The sequence below is a fragment of the Chlorocebus sabaeus genome, chromosome 23 (assembly GCF_047675955.1).
Source record: "Chlorocebus sabaeus isolate Y175 chromosome 23, mChlSab1.0.hap1, whole genome shotgun sequence".
In the NCBI taxonomy this organism is placed as follows: domain Eukaryota; kingdom Metazoa; phylum Chordata; class Mammalia; order Primates; family Cercopithecidae; genus Chlorocebus; species Chlorocebus sabaeus.
Window position 1 is genome coordinate 39,160,218 of NC_132926.1, and position 21,644 is coordinate 39,181,861.

General features: G+C 40.7%; 1 protein-coding gene across 7 annotated transcripts in view; it reads right to left on the minus strand.

Annotated features, from left to right (window-relative positions):
- The window catches only part of ARHGAP26 (Rho GTPase activating protein 26), a 460,619-nt gene that overhangs the window by 206,083 nt on the left and 232,892 nt on the right, over positions 1–21,644 (minus strand). For all 7 annotated transcript variants that reach the window (XR_012090832.1, XM_038006566.2, XM_008014813.3 and 4 more), the window contains one exon: positions 8,741–8,777. Coding sequence is in view for 6 of the 7 variants with exons in the window: in XM_038006566.2 (XP_037862494.1) it covers positions 8,741–8,777 (37 nt within the window). In the remaining variant the exon portion in view is untranslated. The remainder of the gene's footprint in view (positions 1–8,740; positions 8,778–21,644) is intronic.

A 21,644-nucleotide genomic window follows, 5' to 3' on the forward strand; every position in this document is an offset into this window, starting at 1 on the left:
ACAACATATAAAGCATTATGTTGTGTTGTCAAATCCCTGTGAGAGAGTGGCGGGCCAGGCTAAGGGTCTAACCCTGGGGAAGCCAGTCAGTGAAAAGTGTGACCCTTGTGCACCTGGCACTGTGCACAGGTGTTTGAGGAATCACCGAGGGCTCTAATGAGGTGGTGCACTAGGAAGGAATATGGGATGGCCCCTCGGCCACAAAGAACTAGAGGGGTTAGATGTTGAAGTCAGATGATGAAATTCCTTCCAGCCCCTCTGGGTGGACCACATATGAACAGGACGGCAGAACGGAAAGATTTCAAGCATACGAAGAGTCACCAGAAAAAAATGACCCTGGTGATCACGCAGGCTAGGGTTTGAGTATGAGCTTCGCTACTTCTCAGCTGTGCTCCCTTGACCTCTTTAAGCCTGTGAGCTCCTTTAAAAACTCAGTTGTCGTGAACAGCATTTGTGCAAATGGCAGCCCATCGTGTGACACTTTCATGCTCCCTGTCAAAACTTCATGCCATCCTATTTAGACTAATTTTAAAAACTTAACCTTGTGTTAAGCTAAGGGTTAATAAACTACAGTCCCTGGGCCAAATTCACCATTGCCTGTTTTGTAAACAAAGTTTTACTGGTAAACATCCACATCTGCTCATTTCCATATTGTCTATGACTGCTTTCACACTACCATAGCAGAGTTGAATAGTCCTATAAAAATAAAAATATTTACTATCCGGCCCTTTACTAAGAAAGTGGACCCCTGTGCTAAGCAATAACATTTATAAAATCAGGGGATTGGCCGGGTGCAGTGGCTCATGCCTGTAATCCCAACATTTTGGGAGGACGAGCCAGGCGGATCACCTGAGGTCGGGAGTTCAAGACCAGCCTGGCCAACATGGTGAAACCCCATCTCTACTAAAAATAAAAAAAATCAGCCAGGCGCAGTGGTGGGCACCTGTAATCCCAGCTACTAGGGAGGCTGAGGCAGGAGAATTGCCTGAGCCCTGGAGGCGGGGGTTGCAGTGAGCCGAGATCACACCACTGCACTCCAGCCTGGGTGACAGGGGTCTCAAAAAAATAAATAAAATAAAAAATGAAATAAAATAAAATAAAATTAGAGGATTTAAAAGTACTTATGTTTCCCGCAATACACATTAAAATAAATATAGAAATCTAAATGGTAATTTAAAATATACTCTCTCAAATGACCTAGAGTACCACCAGTGGTGTGCATATCCCACTTTGAGATATACAGGAACGAGGATTAAATGAACACTCATAAAGCACCAAGACTGAGAAACAGTAGCAGGTTGTCTTCCTCCCTTTAAGAGCAGTGCTACCAATCCAGCTGGCTTTAACTTTCCAGTGGGCTTTTCCTTTTGTAGTGGGAGTAACTGGCCTGGCCAGAAGATAAGAGTAATAATCAAGAGTAATTAGGCACTTACAAACTAACGTGCAGATATTAATGTGCTGAACTTTCATCCTCACAACCAATTTATGAAGTAGGGGTATTATTATCCCCATTTTACAGGAGAGGAAATGGAAGCTTAGAGAGGCGCAGCACCTGTCCCATGTTCTACACCCAGGATGCTATTCTACACCAGCCACACATTAATCCTCCATGCAAACTCTCTCTCTAATCCATGTGGCCGAATCTACCCAAAGAGAATGATCTGAGATATGTACAAAGGCTAATGTACAAGACCAATAGCTGGTGAATTTAACAACTTTTGAAGCTATTATGAATAACATAGGCCAATGTTGTTCATAATACCAAAAACCTGGAAAGAACATTAGTCTAACAATGGTCAATGGTTCAACATATTAAGATATAGTCCTATGACAGAATATTAAACAATCCTGACAGATGATACTTCTAAACATTTCATGACATCAGAAAATGTCTGTAACTTTTTAAAGCAGAATACAACAAGCATATTCAATGTAACGCCAGTTAAACTAAAATTCATACCAACATTAACAACATACATACGAGACATCATTTAAAAAAGGTAAGAAGGAAATATCTCTGGGAATAATATTATCAATGAGTTCTGACTGAATGTTTCAAAATATTTTGCTGTATTTCTGCAATATTCTACAATGAGTTCCTATTTCCTTCTTTAATCACTGCTCTTCTCCCCACCTCCCAGTGTGAATGACAAATTGGCAAACTGCAGTGAGTTCTTCAGCATTTTTATTCAAATACAAACGATTCTTATAAAAACACTAGATTAAAAACAAACCGGAAGGAAAGAAAGAATTAAGACTTGGAAGCAAAGAGGAAGTGTTATATTTTCTTCTGAGGAGGAGGAGAGAAAGGAGGAAATTTCCATTTTTTACGTGTTTTTAACCAAGATGGAATCCCACTCTAAGCTCACTCTCAAATCCATGAGCTCTGGGCATGTAGTCTGCACCCTGGGCACTTCTGTAGATGGTATGAATATAACATACACCCACACAATGTAACTCGGCCATCTGTCTATTGTTTCCCTGTGGTCTGAACCTCCACAGCAGATCACATGAGCTTTAGAGACAGACATGTGTTCTAGTTATGAGTGTCCTTACCTCTCAGTACTCATATATCTCAGTGCCACCTGCCCTTAGGAACGCCCAGAAGGCTGGGCATGGCGGCTCATGCCTCTGATCACAGCACTTTGGGAGGCTGAGATGGGAGGATCACGTGAAGCCAGGAGTCCAAGAACTTCTAGAGGCATTCACTGAAGGAAGAGCTACAGGAAGCCTAGACTCCCACGGTTTCATCCAGCACAAGATCCAGGTGGGAGTAACAGGAAAATGTTGAACAAGAGTGAGAAATGGAGTGAACCACACAATGCCATTTTGAAAAGCCACATGGCCAGCGCTGAGCCAGGTCCTGACGTGCAAGAGAAGGCATGCCTGCAGCAACTTCAGCATATTCCTTTCAACATAACCCGATTAACCTATGGAATCTGAGTTAATACCCACATCGAGGAAAGTGGCACTGTAAAGTCTAGATTAGGAGACTGAGCCCTCTCTGCCTCAATCTGTCAGACTTCAGCCTTCAAGCAGTTGGAGAAGCAGTGGGAGGGCAGCATTCCTGTAAACAAGCTAATCTTTTTAGAGTTAAGTAGGCAGTGACATTTGTAATTTAAAACGTCAAACTTGGAAAAGACCAACTCACACTATGAGAGCCTGCTCTTCTCTTACTCCCTTGCACTGGACTGGTGTGTTCTCTCTGACAAGTTCTCAGCTTTCTAACCTTCTCTCAGGTGGGACAGCAGGACAATAGCAGCCTGGGCTGAGAACAGGCCTCTCGTCCTGCTTCCAACCTGGACTCATTACAAAGAAAAACGAACGAATTCTCATAGTCTTTGGGGAGTAAATCTTATAGCTCCCTAAAGACATTCCCTATCTTGTACCCAAAGGTAGGGAACAGCAAAAAGACAAAAAGACAACGGGGCTGCAGGGGGTGAGATGGGAAAAACGGTTCTTGCCCAGGGCAGTCTTGTTCTCTGTAATAATGAAAGGGGCGAATGAATGACAGGTATCAGATGACTAGGTGACTGACACTGGCAGTGATCACTTCCTCAAAAAAAAAAAAAAAAGCTTAAGAAGAACAATATCATACTTTCTTCTTCTTTATTACCTATACTTCCCTTTTCCCCTTCCCTTCTCTATTAGGTAAGAATTTGACCCATTAGAGAATCTGGTGTCACTGATACAGATTCCTGACATTCTAGAAGCAAACCCAGGAAGGGTCCCCACAGGTAGCAGGGTTGGCAAAAATAAAATATTGGTTTTTAAATTTAGTATCTAGGGATTAACTTGACCAGGAGCACACATGATCTCTAGGCAGAAAAAGAAAATTCTAATAAAAAACGCTGGTGGTCTGAATAAATGGAAAGACATTCAAAGCCCTTGGAAGACATGACTTAATATTACAAAGGTGTCAACATCCTCCAAATAATCTGTATGATTCAATGCAATCCCAAAGAAAAATTTTATTTTGGGAGAAACTTCTTAAACTTATTCTAGAATTTATACAGAAGGATAAAGACTCATAAATACCCAAGTCAAACCTCAAAAAGGAGATTGAATAGAGGAGACTTAAATAAGTGGATATTAAGAGTTGCCTCAAAGTTATTATTAAAAACAGAGAGGTATTGGGACAAAAACAGCTACACAAAAAACCTGAATAAAGGGCTCAGAGACAGAACTAAAATATGCAAACCTAAAATGCAACAACACCGGCACTACAAATCAGTCAAGGGAAGAATAGGTAGCTTAGTAGATATTAACAGGAAAACTAACACTTCCCGTGGATAAAAATAAGAATGGATCTTCATGGAACATCTCATACCATGGTGGAAATCAGCTGGATTCGAAACTTAAATGTGAAAGACACACTCATAAAGCCAATAAAAGAAAACATAGGTACACATCTTTGTGACATGGGTCATAAAGGCCTTCTCCAAAATACAACTTGAAAATCATAAACCAGAAAGCAAAAAAGAGATGATTTGAATATATAAAAAGGCTTTAAAGACTTTATAGTCAAAGAAGGATACCACGAATTAACAGACAGATGATAAGATGAGAATATATTTAAACTGGCTAAATCCAACAAGGGATTAGTATCTAGAATCAGTAGGAACTTTTTACATATCAAAAAGAAAAGATGGTAACTGAAATAGAAAAATGGGCAAAGGACATGAATAGGCAATTAACAGAAGAGAAAACCCAGTAAACTAACAGGCATATGAATAGGTGCTCAAATTCATTACCAGAGAAATGCAAATTAAAACAACAATGAGCTATCATTTTACACCTATCAGACTGGCAAAAAATTAGAGAGCTGAATACTGGTGATAGTTGGCAGGAATGGAGAAATTCGCACATAGGGTTACTGGGAATGCAGATCAACCACTCTGGAGAACAATGCAGGAGAGTGCTTAAATGAAGTCTATGCATAGCCTTTGGCCAGCAATGCTTTGGATGGGTGTATCCCAGAGGAATTCTCACACAGGAAGACATGTACAAAGATGTACACTGTGGTGGTGTGAGTGGTGATGAGGAGTTGGAGGCATGAGGAGATGGAGTACATCTCTACAAAAACAGATACAAAGTGCTGTGTACCACAAATTATGCAGTAATCAGAAGCCACAGCATAAAAGGACACAGAGGAATATGAAAGGCTCCTAACACAATGATGAGGGCACAAAATAAGAAATAAAACAAGACACAGAACATTTATTAACTCACACCATTTATTAAGAACACAGGAAGATAAAAGACACACATTTTAGAAAAAAGAACTAAAAGGGAATGAATAAATAAAACGAAACAAAAGGAAAGAATGAATGAATCAAGAAACCTGTGCTGATACTGTGCCATGAACAGGGGAGTGTGATGAATTCAACTCTCTAAACCTGAGATCCAAACAGAGAATAGAAAAGAGGAGAAGAAAAGGCTCTGCAAAGAAACGTACATATATTTATCAGCTGCCATCCTATCCCTGGCAACTGGGTCATTTGGAAAATACCAGCAGCTGACAGACATTACTTGTGGCCCTGTCTTATACTCCACAGGCACCGTATGCCCTGAGAGAAACTTCAAGATGAAAGCAACGAATTCAGAAATTCCCTTTTGCTATCTGCTCCTTCAAAACATGCTGGCTCTGTGATAAAATGTTTGCATTGAAATTCCCACCAAAACGTTTCCTAGAAAGGAAAATGCTGGACATTTGGAATTTGGACTCTAGACATTTGGAATCTGGTTAAGAAGAGCAATGCCTCACTCTTAAATTCATATCAGATTGGCTTTATATCTTTAAAAGAGTTTAGATTGTGACACAAACAGAAGGAGTGTGGCAGAACAATCAAGACCCAGAGCATTAGCGCCACCTGTGGTAGATGAGCCCTATGGGTTTGGATTACACTGCAAATTACTGCAATCAAGAGATACAGTACAACAACCCCAGCAAGGAGGGGAAGCTAAGAACCTGCACCATGTGGGAAAGGGTCCAAAAAAGGGTGAGGAAGCACTAAACCAGACCATTACACTGGTTTGCCAGCTTGGAAATCAATCAATACCCTAAAAAAAAAAAATTCCTATTTAAATGACTCCTGAAAAAGTGGCATATATATATATATAATATATATAAATATATATATATATATATATATATATTTTTTAAGATGGAGTCTTACTCTATTGCCCACCCTGGAGTGCAGTAGCACAATCTTGGCTCACTGAAACCTCTGCCTCTCAGGTTCAAGCGATTCTCCTGCCTCAGCTTCCTGAGTAGCTGGGATTACAAGCGTGTGCCACCATGCCCGGCTAATTTTTATATTTTTAGCAGAGACGGGGGTTTCACCATGTTGGCCAGGCTGGTCTCGAACTCCTGACCTTGTGATCCACCTGCCTCAGCCTCCCAAAGTGCTGGGATCACAGGCGTGAGCCACTGCACTGGCAAAAGTGACCAATTTTTTTAATCCATCTTTTTATCTCCTATGTGCTAGATGAAAGGGTAATGATTGAAGAATCATTAGATACCCAAGACAAGCAACTCTCTTTGCTCTGTGAATAACAAGATGCCAAAAGCAAAGTGTCACAACTGCTTATATTTTCAAAAAAAAAAAAAATGTTTGTCTTATTCTTTTCTCGAGGGAGGTCAAGTAATGCATGTTATTAGGTATGTTGTTCTATAGCCTAGTTTTTTAAAATATCAGTCATTAACATACTATCAACACAATTTCTGCAAATATATCCAGCCCTCTCTGGTTCTTTGTAAAGGCTGTGTATCACTCCTTAATTTATTTAGCCAGCTCCCTATTTGGTATTTAGATTGTTTCTCATTCTTTGCTATTTTCACCAATGCCCCAACAAACTTATTTGTACAAATAAGTACAAACTATCTTTGCACTCTAATGATTTCTTTAGGACAAGCCATTGGGGGGTTAGAGGGTGGTCACTTTTTTCAGGTTTCCAAAGCATATTCTCAAAATGCCTTAAGAAATATCAGAACCAGTTGGGATGCCCACTAGTAGAACCATGGTTGTCTTTCAAATCTATTGGGAGTTATCTCAAATAGAGAGATGTAAGTTCATAAGGTCACAAGTTACAAGTAAAATTCTGGCCAGTGTGGGTGGAGGTCTCCATTCATATGCCTCCCCTCCCCCACCACTTTTGGGTACTTTATTACAGTGTGTCCCAGGAGGGGCCAGGTGTGAGTATCTGTTAGTGTAGCCTGCTTGGCATCCATCCCCTCTGGTCCTGATGGCTTCCCTGATTTCCCTCTGGGAAACTACCCTACTCCCATTTTTTGCAGCAGTCTTGAAACTTTCAATCAAAGTGTACAGTTTTCCCTGGGTGGACCCAAGTTAGACCAACTTGATGCCTGGGAATTTCAATCTTCAGAAATGTGAGGCAAGGACTACAAACAGTTTAGAGCTTTATCGTATTATCCAGAAGACCCTTTCTCATTGGGTTCCTGGGTCTCCAGAACTCGTCTGTTCTCAAGCCAACCTTACTACAAGCTACCATACAGCCTTACATATTCCTTCATTATTGTTACTGTTGTTTTTGCCTCAGTTAGCCAGAGTTGACTTCAGGTGCTCTAAAACAATCTTATCTAATTGGGAGTGGGTAGGGTGGAATTACGTCTTTGTTTCCTTGCATATTTACTTGAAATTTTTCCCTTGTTCATTTTTTTTTTTTTTTTTTGGAGGTGAGGGGGAACATTTTTTTTCCTCTCAAAAAAGGCCTCTCAACTACCCACAGCAGGCGTTCCAAATTAATTAATATTTTATATAAAACTCCTGCATAAAACTTATATTTTGAAGAGAAAGAAAGGGGGAAAAATTCTCTGTCCTATAAAGACTTTCACAAAAAAAAACAAAAAACAAAAAACACTTCATCCTTTGGTCCACGTGGAGAGGCACTGTTCTACTGATTTTCCTAACACAGCTGGAATTCACAGTGGGGCTACCTTTAAATTTCTTCTCAAATGGATTTTACAAAGCAAGGTGACAGGATTTCCTTTGTACTCTTGCAGCAACCTGGAAGGATTTTGTTTTTTCTCCCATACGCCAAGGAGATAATCAGCCCGAACATTGTACCAGTAGCAGGTTCATTTTAATCCCGTTGCCTTTACAAGGTTACAGGTACCCTTGGAAATCATGATTAACTAGAGTGCTTACAGGCAGCAGTGGGGCAAATGCACTATGGTCTACAGAGGCTGCCCAGGGACATTTCCAGCAGAGAAGAATGTTACCATAGAATTCATCTCCATTCTTTCCTCCCCCAACAGACCACGAAGAAAACAGAGTTACTAAGAAATCACCTAACATAGTTATTGCCTATCCAGTCCTCTGAGCGAGACCATGCTGGAGGCAAAAGCAACTCTGGCTTTCCCACAGGATAAGGCTCTCGGGGAGTTGAGTATTACTGTATTAAGTAACTTTTAAGTGGTGATGAGCTATAGTCTTAAGACCTACGATTAAAGGAGATAATGTACACGAGAATGCTTTGTAAAGTGTGACACATTATTTCAATGCAAGGCGTCACTACAGCCTTGCCAGCCAGGCTTACTTACCGTCCCTCTGGAGTCACCGGTGGAAAGTTGGGGTGGAGGCATGTCCCACTGTACTCGGGAACTGGGGCCAACCCAACATGCCCACAGCACCGCCTGGTGGTTCACGCCTGGAGTAGCAACTTCTCAAAGCCCACTCCCAACCCTGGCTGTAGGTTACCCAAGCATCATACTTACTCCCTTCACTCTGGCTGTCTTTGTTCGAGTTGTAGACCTGGAAAATAAAAATGAAAATTCACTTGTGTGCATTTTATACTACCCTATAGGTTCACTGTAGAAAACCATTATCTTCCTCATTTTCCCTAGTTTGCACTATGAAGTAGAAAGTAATTTCTGGCTCCCAAATATGAACCCATTCAATAATTATCTACTTCTCAGTATTTACTTTAGCTGTTCTTAAGTGTGTGTGCATCAGAATCATCTGTGCAACTTTATTGTGTAAAAAAAAATTCCCTCTTTTCAAGAAAGCAAGTAGATGTATATGCGTACATAAATAGAAAAGAGAAAAAAATTAAAATTAGTTACAAATCGTTAAGCATGAACTGCGCACCAGGCAATGTGCTAAGCATTTCACATGAGCGATCTGAAATAATCAACATGACAATTCTGTTGGGCAGGAGCTGTTATTATCACTGTTTCACAGATGGAGAATATGAAGCCTAGAAGGGTTAACTAATGTCTCACAGCTAGTTAGTGGCAAAGTCAGGACCTTTACATCAGAAACGTTGACTGTTAATACTGGGGAGTGGGAACTGTTACTTTTTACTCTGCGTACTTCTAGAAATTTGAATGTTATAAGGAGAATATATATTTTCCATAGAAACCCCTTAAATAATATAAATCATAAAAAGGGAAAGTACTCCAATAAAGAAAATGAAAATGCCCAATATAAAAGAGACAAGGACATATTGCAAGGGTCAGCAAGTTTTTCTTGCAAAGGGTCAGATGTTAACATTTTACGCTTTGTGAGCCAAGAAGCAAAATCAATGACATTATGTAGCTACTTCTACAACAAGATAGAAAGCACATTTTCATAAATTTTTTGACAAAATTGAGAATCTAATAATATTTGAGTATGATTTTGTGAAATGTAAGCCTACTAATCAGAAGAATTTTTTTTTTTTTTAAGAGAGGCTGATATTTAGCTTAATTGGTGCTCAAAGTTAGTATTCCTTATAAAGTCGATTGTAGATGTTTGTTTGTAAACATGATGCTTGGCTGATGGGCTCTACAAAAGAAGGTGGTGGGCTGGATTTGGTCTGTGGATCACAGTTTGCCCGTCCCTGATATGCTGTCATAATTAAATAAGATGAAACCTCTACTTTAGAAAAGAAAAAAATTGGCTGGGAGCAGTGGCTCACACCTGTAATCCCAGCACTTTGGGAGGCCGAGGGGGGTGGATCATGAGATCAGGAGATCAAGACTGTCTTGGCTAACATGGTTAAACTCCGTCTCTACCAAAAAACACAAAACATTAGCCAGTCGTGGTGGCAGGCGCCTGTAGTCCCAGCAACTCGCGAGGCTGAGGCAGAACGGCATGAACAAGGAAGTGGAGCTTGTAGTGAACCAAGATCATGCCACTGCACTCCAGCCTGGGCAACAGAGCAAGACTCTATCTAAAATAAATAAATTAATTAAGTAAAGAAAAAAAATCATAGAACCCAAGCCTTTCTTTGGTTATTAAGGTTCTGTAGGTATAGAAAGGTATAAGGTGAACCTGATCATAATATATATAATTATATATTATATTATATATATTTATTATATATAATATATATTTTATATATAATAATATATAATTATATATATATATCTCCCTCCAGTGATTCTAATGGCCACTCTCTGTTGAGAACCACTTATTTAACCCCTAAAGAAACCAAGGCAACCACCTCTGAAAAGAACCATTAAATCCAAAAAGGGATTTTTTACTTAAGAAATATGACGGAGAATGGCTGGTCAAGAGGTCCCACTTGGCCCTTTAGCTGCTTTGTGTCATTGGGTCTCTTAGCCTCTCTGGGCATCTATTGCCTCATCTGCAATGAGGGAGTCACTCAAGAAGGTCTTTGAATTATCAAGCTCTAAATATAACAAATCACCCTATTTTATTATTAGTTTTCTAAAGAAAACTAAAGCTACCAGGCCACTTATTAAAGGTCAGAAAGATTAGGAAAAAGGGAAGAGGTTTCTGTACTTAAAGAAGATTGTCTAATGAATAAAAAGGCATCAATGCACATACCTAAAAGTTCGAGAGATAAGGAATCAAAGGATTTTGATCCTGGCCTGGCCTTCCCCATCGGTAACTTCATCTTGCTGAACTTTAATTTCTTCATCTATAAAATGTGGGCGATGATAGGTTTTCCTGACTAACTCAGCCAGAGATGCTGTGAACATCAAATGAGATTGTGCCAAAGAAATACAATGAAACAGCACAACACAATGCAAGCGCTCTGGACTCTACTACTGAGAAAAGAAATGCTTAACATTCAAGGAATCTAAGGGGAGGGCAAAAGTCACCACCAAGTCTAGGTGGAGGCTGACATAGAGGTTGTGTAATTTCTACTTAAAAGAGGAAACACAGTGGCCCATTCTCCCTCAGCAGCATCTTTATCATCTATATAAATGAACTTGAGCTAGACCATGGTTTCCAAATCGAGCCCCACAGCACCTGCACAAACAAGGACTGCCAAAGGGGTTGGAGAGAGGCTAAAAGCAAATGACCCCCACCTTGGCTTTTATCCATTTTACTCATGTGGCTGTTGAACAAGGGCATAGCAGCTTTGAAAAGTCTGAAGACCTCCTAAATAGTAATTTCCCATGTTGCTCGTGATTCATTTACTTATCCATGCATTTAACAAATATTTACTGTGTGCTTATAATGGTCAGGCAATGTTCCAGGTACTGGGGATACAGATGAACTAGACATCTGTAATCTCTGCTCTCATAAAACTTTCCAATTAGTGAAGAAAACAGAAATAAGCAGATGCACGAATATGATTACTTCAAATATTGATAAGTACATTGGAGAAAGTTAAAATAAAAAAAAGCGGGGGTGTATTGTGGACTTTAGATGAGGAAATGCTCCTCGGAAGAGGTGACCTTTGCGCCAGGCCTGACCGATGAGGGGCACCTCCTTGGGAAGATGTGGGGCCAGTGCCAACAAAAAGTACAGGCCCTTCGAAGGTGAAAAGTCATTGCATTTGAAGGAAGAAGGCCAGTGTGGTTGGCAATCAGTGCAATGTAGAGAGGGGTAGGAGATGAGGATAGGGCAGAGGGGCAGCGATCCGATCCTGCATAGCCTTGTGACCTGTGAGTGAAACGGGTCACAGTGTAATAGCTAGGACCAGAGATCCATGGTGACTGGCATTCACTAACCTTGGAAAGTTGGGCAAGGGAAGTACAGCAGAGAAGACCACACTTTGGCAAGTATTTTTTTTCAGCCATCCTTGATCCCTGCATTTCTCCCAGTAAATTCAAACATTCTCTCCAAGGGAAACTTGCTTCTATTTATAGCTGGCAAAATCCAGAAGGAATAGTAAAATGCAGGACTTCCAGCCCTCCTTAATTAGGATGAATTTGTGCCAAAATACTGTCTTTCAATGTTTCCTGGGTCTCAGGAGATCCCTTCCTGGAACACCCAAGCATTCCCTGAATTGGAGAAGTATAATCAATGAGCCAAAGGCACCAGAAACATGTACCCACCTGCTCCTCTGAGGCCAGGCTGTTAATCTCTGTCTGGTTTGGGTTAATGAGCCAAGGAGAATGAGTTTTGAAATGAAGCTAACAAATCCTGCTTACCAGGACTTTGTGACTACAGGGCCCAACAAAGAAGGCCCAGGGTGGGGAAGCAACCAGATGCTGGCTCAGTCACAGCACTAAGCAGGAATGGTTTTGTTTACCTAGCACTTACCAAGTGCCACACATGGCAATGTCTAATCCTTGCAACCACCATATGGATGAGGTCTAGAATTATTCACATTTTAGAGATATGGAACCTGAGACCCAGAGTGGTTACACAGTTTGTGTAAGGACACAGAGCTGGTCAGTGATGTGCTATTCTATCTTGCCTCTAAAGGATGTTCCAATAATTCCCTTTTACCTTTCTAGGCAGTGGCAAATGTATATCACTACCAAGTCCCTCCAGTGGTTGGTATTATGGCTTATAAATACCTTCTATACTGACAGAAGCTAAGAGCATCTAATTCATCCTTTAGAAATGGTCGGTCTGCTTTGCCCATGCCTATGTCCTGAATGGTACTACCTAGGTTTTCCTCTAGGATTTTTATGGTATTAGGTCTAACATTTAAGTCTCTAATCCATCTTGAATTAATTTTCGTATAAGGAGTAAGGAAGGGATCCAGTTTCAGCTTTCTACTTATGGCTAGCCAATTTTCCCAGCACCATTTATTAAATAGGGAATCCTTTCCCCATTTCTTGTTTCTCTCAGGTTTGTCAAAGATCAGATGGCTGTAGATGTGTGGTATTATTTCTGAGGACTCTGTTCTGTTCCATTGGTCTATATCTCTGTTTTGGTACCAGTACCATGCTGTTTTGGTTACTGTAGCCTTGTAGTATAGTTTGAAGTCAGGTAGCGTGATGCCTCCAGCTTTGTTCTTTTGACTTAGGATTGTCTTGGAGATGCGGGCTCTTTTTTGGTTCCATATGAACTTTAAAGCAGTTTTTTCCAATTCTGTGAAGAAGCTCATTGGTAGCTTGATGGGGATGGCATTGAATCTATAAATTACCTTGGGCAGTATGGCCATTTTCACGATATTGATTCTTCCTATCCATGAGCATGGTATGTTCTTCCATTTGTTTGTGATTTCACTTTGATTTCACTGAGCAGTGGTTTGTAGTTCTCCTTGAAGAGGTCCTTTACATCCCTTGTAAGTTGGATTCCTAGGTATTTTATTCTCTTTGAAGCAATTGTGAATGGAAGTTCATTCCTGATTTGGCTCTCTGTTTGACTGTCACTGGTGTATAAGAATGCTTGTGATTTTTGCACATTAATTTTGTATCCTGAGACTTTGCTGAAGTTGCTTATCAGCTTAAGGAGATTTTGGGCTGAGACAATGGGGTTTTCTAAATATACAATCATGTCGTCTGCAAACAGGAATCAACCCAAATGTCCATCAGTGACAGACTGGATTAAGAAAATGTGGCACATATACACCATGGAATACTATGCAGCCATAAAAAAGGATGAGTTTGTGTCCTTTGTAGGGACATGGATGCAGCTGGAAACCATCATTCTCAGCAAACTATCACAAGAACAGAAAACCAAACACCGCATGTTCTCACTCATAGGTGGGAACTGAACAATGAGATCACTTGGACTCGGGAAGGGGAACATCACACACCGGGGCCTATCATGGGGAGGGGGGAGGGGGGAGGGATTGCATTGGGAGTTATACCTGATGTAAATGACGAGTTGATGGGTGCAGCACACCAACATGGCACAAGTATACATATGTAGCAAACCTGCACGTTGTGCACATGTACCCTACAACTTGAAGTTTAATAATAATAAATAAATTTAAAAAAAAAAAAAAAAAAAGAAATGGTCGGTCTGCTTTGGGTTATCCTTCTTCTACAGATCTCATAGCTGCCCACTAGCATCAGACTGAGGTTCAGAGGCAAGAGCAATGTCCTGAAAGGTCACTTTGACCATAGCTTTGTCTTATGATTAGCAATCTCAAATTTACATGCTTTCAGGTAAGTCTCTTTAGAGTATCTATCTTAATAGAATAGAACCCAACTCTCCAGGAGCAACCCAAGTGGACAACGGGCACTGAACAATGCCCTGATTTATGGCTCCTCAGAAGACTGAAACAGTTAACGCACCTTCGACAACCCAGTTTCAGCTAACCTCTATCTGTTCTGCTTAGCTAGAGTACTCTAAAACCTGGGAATATTGTCTCCTTTGGGTTTACATACTTTGATGTAGGTATAGTCTAGTTTCTACCGACTGTTGTATATGAAGATTTGTTAAAGATCCATGCCAACAAGTATGTATTTTCAAGTATATGCTTCTGGAAAAGAGAAATTACATGTGTTTACTTTATTTTATCAGGAACCATCTAAGAGCCATTAAAGAATAATTACGACAGACAGAAATTAGTAATAATGATGATGACAAAAGCCCTGCTATGTGCCAGACACCATGCCAAGCATTCTGTGTGCACTGTCTTATTTGGTTCTCATACCAGCCTAATTATTCCTGTCACAGAGATGAGAAAACTGAGGCATTAGAGAAGTTAGGTCACATGGCCAAGGTCAGACAGCTGGAAATGGGCAGAGTCCAGACAGGAACTCCCACGGTCTGTCTCCAGACACCAAGCACTTAACCACTAACCACATGATCAATAAGTCATTGTGATGATGACGACAATGACGATGACAATGACGATGATGAAGATGATGATAAAGGTGAGATGTTGTGGGCAGCTGGACAGGTGAATCACAGAAGGAAGAACTTGCTCTGAGTCAGAAAGAAAATGAAACTGGGAATAGCCTTCTGATTCTAGCCTGGAGTATTTACCACTAACCCATGCAACCAGCTGGCTTCTAGTGTAGAAGTAACACTTCATATTGTCTCTGAACCACAGGGTTTGATCCTGACGATAAACACCAGGGGTGGAGAGTAGCTCTTTGATACAAATCACAGGGCACTGCAATTCTGAGTCCTTACCCAGAAGCTGCAATGAAAGTACAATTTAATAAATCAAAGGAGGGCGAGGAAAGCCTTCATATGCTTCCTCTGCACCAAGAGGTGATTTTGCAGTAAATTCTGTTCACTGCTGAGCCAATTCAGTTTACATGTCCCTACAGAATTAACAGAGAATACACAGAGTCATTTGGATTCCCAGAATTTTTCTATGAGTACCTTTATTACCATTATCCAAGCCGTACTGAGAAAGCAGAGAGGCTTGTTTTTCAAATGTAGAAATTAAAGACATAAGTAAAGCAAAAATTTGACAAAACAATGTAACTTTTCCCTTTCACACACAGCTGCGTTAGAGTTCAGCCATACCACACTTTGGATCAAAATCTGGACAAAATAAAGATGCTGGAAAAATAGGTTCATAAGTAAATTTGTTTAAAACTGGTGCTCCTCTCTAAACCGTACCATCTTTACCTAAATGCACATCCAAACCCTATGATCCCCTGAGGTCTACTCCAAGTAGCCTGGGATATCTAATCTCCTCCGACCTGGATGTTCCCCTGATGTACCAATGTGGAGACACACTGAATAAGGCAATGTGTCAACATCTTAAAACAGTGAACAGGCTGGTTCTACACCGTCGAATATCATCTCATCCCCTCTGTGTGACAAAATGGGTCCATCACTAGAGTCAAAAGAGCTTGTTCTTTTGCATTGTTTCTGTCAGTGGTGACAGACTTGTAGTAATCTACTGCTTAGGTTCAAAGTCCAACTTTACTATTTATTGGCTAACATGCGCATCAGTTATCATCCCTAGACCTCAGTCTTACCATCTGAAAAAGGAGGATACTAACACTCTCCGCCTCTTAGGATTGTTGTAATAATTAAATGGAATCACAGATATACAATATTCAGCACAGCACTGAACGTAAATTCTATGGCCTACTGAACATTTTATAAGGATTAACTTTCATCATCATCACTGTTATTTTTCTCCTTCCTTCTCTTCCCACTTTGTGTTTAAAAAGCAAAAATAAATAAATAAATAAAAGCCTTTTCTGGTGATGGAAATGTATCCCCTACGGGATAAATGGCTAAGGATAGGAAATGTCATTTGAGGGACCCTGTGGCATTGGTCTTGTTGGCAATGTAATATAACCGACTGAAACTAAGATATGAAGGGAAAGGAAAGGAGACAATCTAAGGTCAACTTTTAGATCAATGGTTCTTAATCTTTTTTAAAATAGCAATCAAACACAAAAATAGCCACCTGTCACCAACCACTTTTTCACTATCAATTATGTGCCAAGCACCATACTAAGCATTTAAATGAATGATTTTATTTCATCCTCAAGCCTATGGGGTACTACACCTGCCTCTATTTCATAGCATCGCATGGGTTAATTAACTTTCCAAAGGTTACATCCTAGCAAATTACAGAGCCAGGATTTGATTTAGGCAGAGCACAGTAGACCAGAGTCTGTACTCAACCACAACTTCATACAGCTTCTCCACCCAGTCCTGCATTCCAGAGGAAAATAGCCTGCCAATTAACAAAGAACTCAAAAGAGGCTAAGCAGTAATTAAAATGGCAACAATGCAACCATTATGTAATAACAAAATTTCCACCCAATTTAAGCATAACAGGAATTCTACAAACTTCCAATTAATACAAGTGTGGCAGTAATTAAAAACCACAACCAGCCTGAGACATTTTAGGATGCCCAAAAAACATCCCTCCTAAAACCTATCAGCACATACAGAGAGAACTGGCCAGGGTTGCCAAAGACCTGTGTGGCAGGTTTCTCAGTTGAGCACCACATTAGAATGTTTGGCAAACACTAATACAGGCTAAATTTAGGAAACTTTTTTTTTTTTTTTTTTTTTTTTTGATAAAGAGTCTTGCTCTGTCAACCATGGCTGGAGTGCAGTGGTGCGATCTCGGCTCACTGCAACTTCCACCTCCTGGGTTCAAGTGATTCTCCTGCCACCTGAGCAGCTGGGACTACAGGCCACGCCTGGCTAATTTTTTGTACTTTAGTAGAGAGGGGGTTTCACTGTGTCGCCCAGGCTGGTGTCGAACTCCTGAGCTCGGGCAATCCACCCGCCTCGGCCTCCCAAAGTGCTAGGATTACAGGCATGAGCCACCGTGCCCAGTCTTAGGAACTTTTGATAACACCCCTGAGAAGTTACTAGTAAGACACCCTTAGTCTGTGGAATGCCACCCACGAAACCCAATAATGGACATGATTTTTCTAGATCCGGACTTCTCTTTTCACCCATGGGCCATAGGCCACACTTGGAAAAGCTTTTGAGAAGGAATTGTTTGAATCTGAAGCATGAATAGCCCAGAGTAAATAAGGATGTGTATCAACTCAAAGGGTCAGAGCTTGGGAGCCAGCTATTGGTTCTTCCTCCTCCTCCTCCCATGAGAAATGTGGCTCTCATCACTATGGTCTGAATGGTGAAACATGCTCAGTGGGGCAAAAATAACATGGTTGTTGTAACTTTTCTGTTTCTCAGCTGGCAATACTCTGTCAGGCTTTCCCCTTCCACTGCTACCACTGTTGCACTTGCTGTCTTAGGGAGGCTCCCTCAAATGTGAAACCAATAAAAATATAGTTGATGGCACTTCCCAATGACCAATTCCTGAACCAGTGTCAAGACCTTGCTCTTACCCTGTAGAATTATACATAAAGGTGGTTCAGTAACTGGCACATAGCCAGCCACTCAGAAAGTACTGATTGGATAAATAGAGAGAATAAGAGAGAAACTGCAATTGGAAAAAAAAATAATAATAAAAAATAAAAAATAAAAACAGAAAAAACACTAAAGGTGGAGTTGGTGAGGACAATGCATTGCCCAGACAGAAAAGGCAAGCTAGATGTGTGCTCAGGTGTCCAGGTGACTGTTTTGTTCCTCCCATCACCTGGCAAATTCTCTATGAATCTTTCTTACAAGGGAATGGAACCAGACAATTCAGGCTTTCCTAGGAGACAACAGGATACAGATATGTCTTATTTGGCTTAACTCAAGGCTATCAAAATCCCTCACATAGCCATTTATTTTCTATGTTCCGCCCCTGTGTGTTAGGTCTACATCCACCAGGTGACAACGAATGCTGCTAATAGTTTTGGAGCCCATGGTACCACTGGGGAGTTCTGAAATAAGGGCTAAGGAAGGGGTTCTGTACCTATTGGTGCCGAGTGCCTTCCCCTACACAATCAGAGGCATCTCAAGACTAGGCAGTCTCTTAGAAAATGGCCCAGTAAAAAGTGACCAAATGGCTGTGCTCCTACAGCCATCCAAAAGACAGAGTCTTTTAACAGCCCCTGAAGCTTTCTTGCTGGTGAATAAAAATTGCTGCTTGCTGTTCAAAACATGATTACAACAATGATGATGAATAGAAAAATAAACTTTCTTTTCCATTAGTTCAAGCACTGCCTGCTGCTTTGTACCTTGTGGACATAAGCAACTTATCTCTTTGTATTATTCCTCAGTAACACTGGGGGGGAAAAAGTGCTCTGGACACCTGTGATTAGTACTGTTCAACATCCATGCCCCTCTTTTTCCAGGGATACCACCCTTATTTTCCTTGGGGAGCCACCTCCCTGCCAAGGCAAGTCCATATGGTTTGGGTGGGGCTGGTCCCAATTCCATCTTCAGGTCTGTTGCATGTGATCCAGACTATGCATCCTACAGCACATGTCATTGGCCCAAGTCAAACTCAGCCAACGATACTCACTTTTTATTACAACTATTGGAAATGAGGCCTTGTGTTGCTAGAAAAACAGGATGCATACCTGAAGCTTTTGAGGCCAACTTCGGCTACCACACAGGCAAAGCCTTGAGGAGAAAAGGTCAAACAAAGAAATGCAGAGCCATGAATGAAGGGACATGGGATTCTGATGGTACCATTTGAGTCCTTTTATCTTAACATATCAGAAGCTCATCCCTGCTCTTTCCATAGTATATCAATAACATCCTTTTTATTTTGTAGTTGTTTCTGTTGCTTGCAGACAAGGGTTGTCCTACTTGTGCTTTATAGGGAACTATAAAGTGAAGGAGAAAAACGTGCAACAGAGTTGAACAAGAAACTGTGCTGTCATCCTTGAATTTCGCATTCCTTCTACCTCACATATCCAATCAGTTCCAAGTTGTATCATTTCTATTACTATCATAAATCTTGAACCTATTCCTCATCCCCACTTCTTTTTTCTATTGCACAAGGTCAAATTGTCTTTGCCTTCTCACCTAGACCTTGACATTGGCTATCTCCTGGTTCTTGTTGGCTCCACTCTCTGGCTCTGCTCACTTGCTCCACAAGATGTGTTTCCCTAAATCACAGTGTTGGTTGGAGAAGAGAAGCCTTCAAAACATCACAATACCAGTCTTTAGATTCTCAAAGGGCAGTGAAGTGAAGAAGGGGAAATCTTATTGGGCTGAACAGAGATGAAGGTCAGGGTGGAGTCCCCAGGAAGGCAGATTTCAGCTGAATCTAAATAACTGATAGGAGCTCTTCATGGTCCACTAAAGCAGGAGACTGACCCAGCATCCTCTTACACACAGACCTAAGCCCCCTTCTGTCTAGAAGGAAGCCCAGGCATTCCTGGGCTGATTAATTTAGCTGCATTTGGGGTTTAATCATCGTTAGCCTAACCCTTTCACTGGTATAGGCCCTGGACAGATTCCAAAACAGGGAGAAATGGATTTGGATGAAGTAGAGTCAAGGGTTGGATGGAGCATGCTGTGGGCTTTGGAAACTTGGCATTAAGGACTGTGTTAAAGCAAACTAAATATGGCTAGAGAAGGACTCCATACTCCTATATTTGAGTCCTTGTGGACTAACCGTAACCTAACTTAATAGGTAGACACCTGAAACAATAGCTGAGTCTTGGCCAATCCCAGCAGCCATACCTCAACCACTTATACACTGGTGAGTGAGTGTTCAAACTATGTTCAAATAAGGCAAACACCAAGCTGTAACCAAACCAGTTGTTTCTGTACTTACTTCCGATTTCTGTACGTCACTTCTTTTTTTTTTTTTTTTTTTTTTGTCTATAAATTTGTTGTGACCACGAGGCATCCCTGGAGACTGTCTGAATCGGCTGCGATTCTGGGGGCTACCCGATTCACAAATTGTTCATAGCTCAATTAAACTCCTTTAAATTTAATTTGGATGAAGTTTTTATTTTGTCACCTGGTTCTATTGCTTTTGAGCTATGTGCCCTTAGACGATCATTTAACATTTCTGAGTCTGCTTTCTCACTGCAAAGTAGGGCTAAGTAATAATACTTATGAGAGTATTAACAGAATTTAAAATAGTCATCACAGTGACCGGAGGTGCTCAAAAACGTTATTTCCCTTTTCCTTACTCCACAAATATTTCCTAACTTACTTGATGGCTGCAGACAACCTTAATCTCTCGTTTCTTTGATCTCTTACTGCTCCTACAGTCTGTATTCTACAGAATTTAATACTTCCAAATATAATTTTTCATTCTCATCATTTCCAATCTCCAATCAAGGTCAGTTTTACATTTCTATGGGGCAGGGTTTAGGGGAAGTGATCTATCTGGCATCTAAGTGTTTGCATATATTCAGTGTCCAAGAAATTATTCCTAATTAAACGATAAGGGGCTTACAGATGCGCATTCCTTCATCTGGGTCTTTCTCTGCAGGTCTGAGGCAGGTCACAATGACCTTGATGAGCAAATTATCCTTATAGCAATGCTTTCACATTTTGAGTGTCACTGGCACTTACTGCACTTCTCTGCGAGAAATTTCAAATTAAGCTGAAATAGTTTCAAGAGAAAAGGTGAAACAGCTCCTCCTGGAGCATGTAGGTGGTAGGTTACACCCCAGCAACCAGTGAAGGAGTAGGCCATTTATTTTAACTTGTGTTTGGTCCTGGTGAATTAGGCACAGGCTAACTGTTCTGGGGTTATTAACACTGATTGTTGTGAGTGCTTCTCCTCCCCTACCCCGTGACTTTGATTTGTATGTTACATAAACACTGTTGCCATAGTTATAATTCAGGAAGCTTTGCTGTTTGACCTTAAGAAAAATTCAACCTCAAATCAGGATAACACTGACTCTCTAGACCACAATAGACCATCAGAGGATAGGATCTGCCAAATTTCTTCAAGCTTCTAGAAGGAACTACTGTATTTTGGGTAACAAGCAAGCAACAAGAGGAGGAAACGCTGCAATGTTATGCAATTTCCTTGCATTTCATATTCAGCAATCCTGAAAACCTTTATAAGCAACTTCCCTAACTCTCAACCAAAGATTGGAGTCACAGCCAACATAAACAAAACCTGGATGCAACAGAGGAAGAAAGAAATCTAAGTAATGTACAAGTCAGAAAAGTATTTCAGGAAATCTTTAAAGGCAGCAGAAAGGGCACAAGCTCATTTGC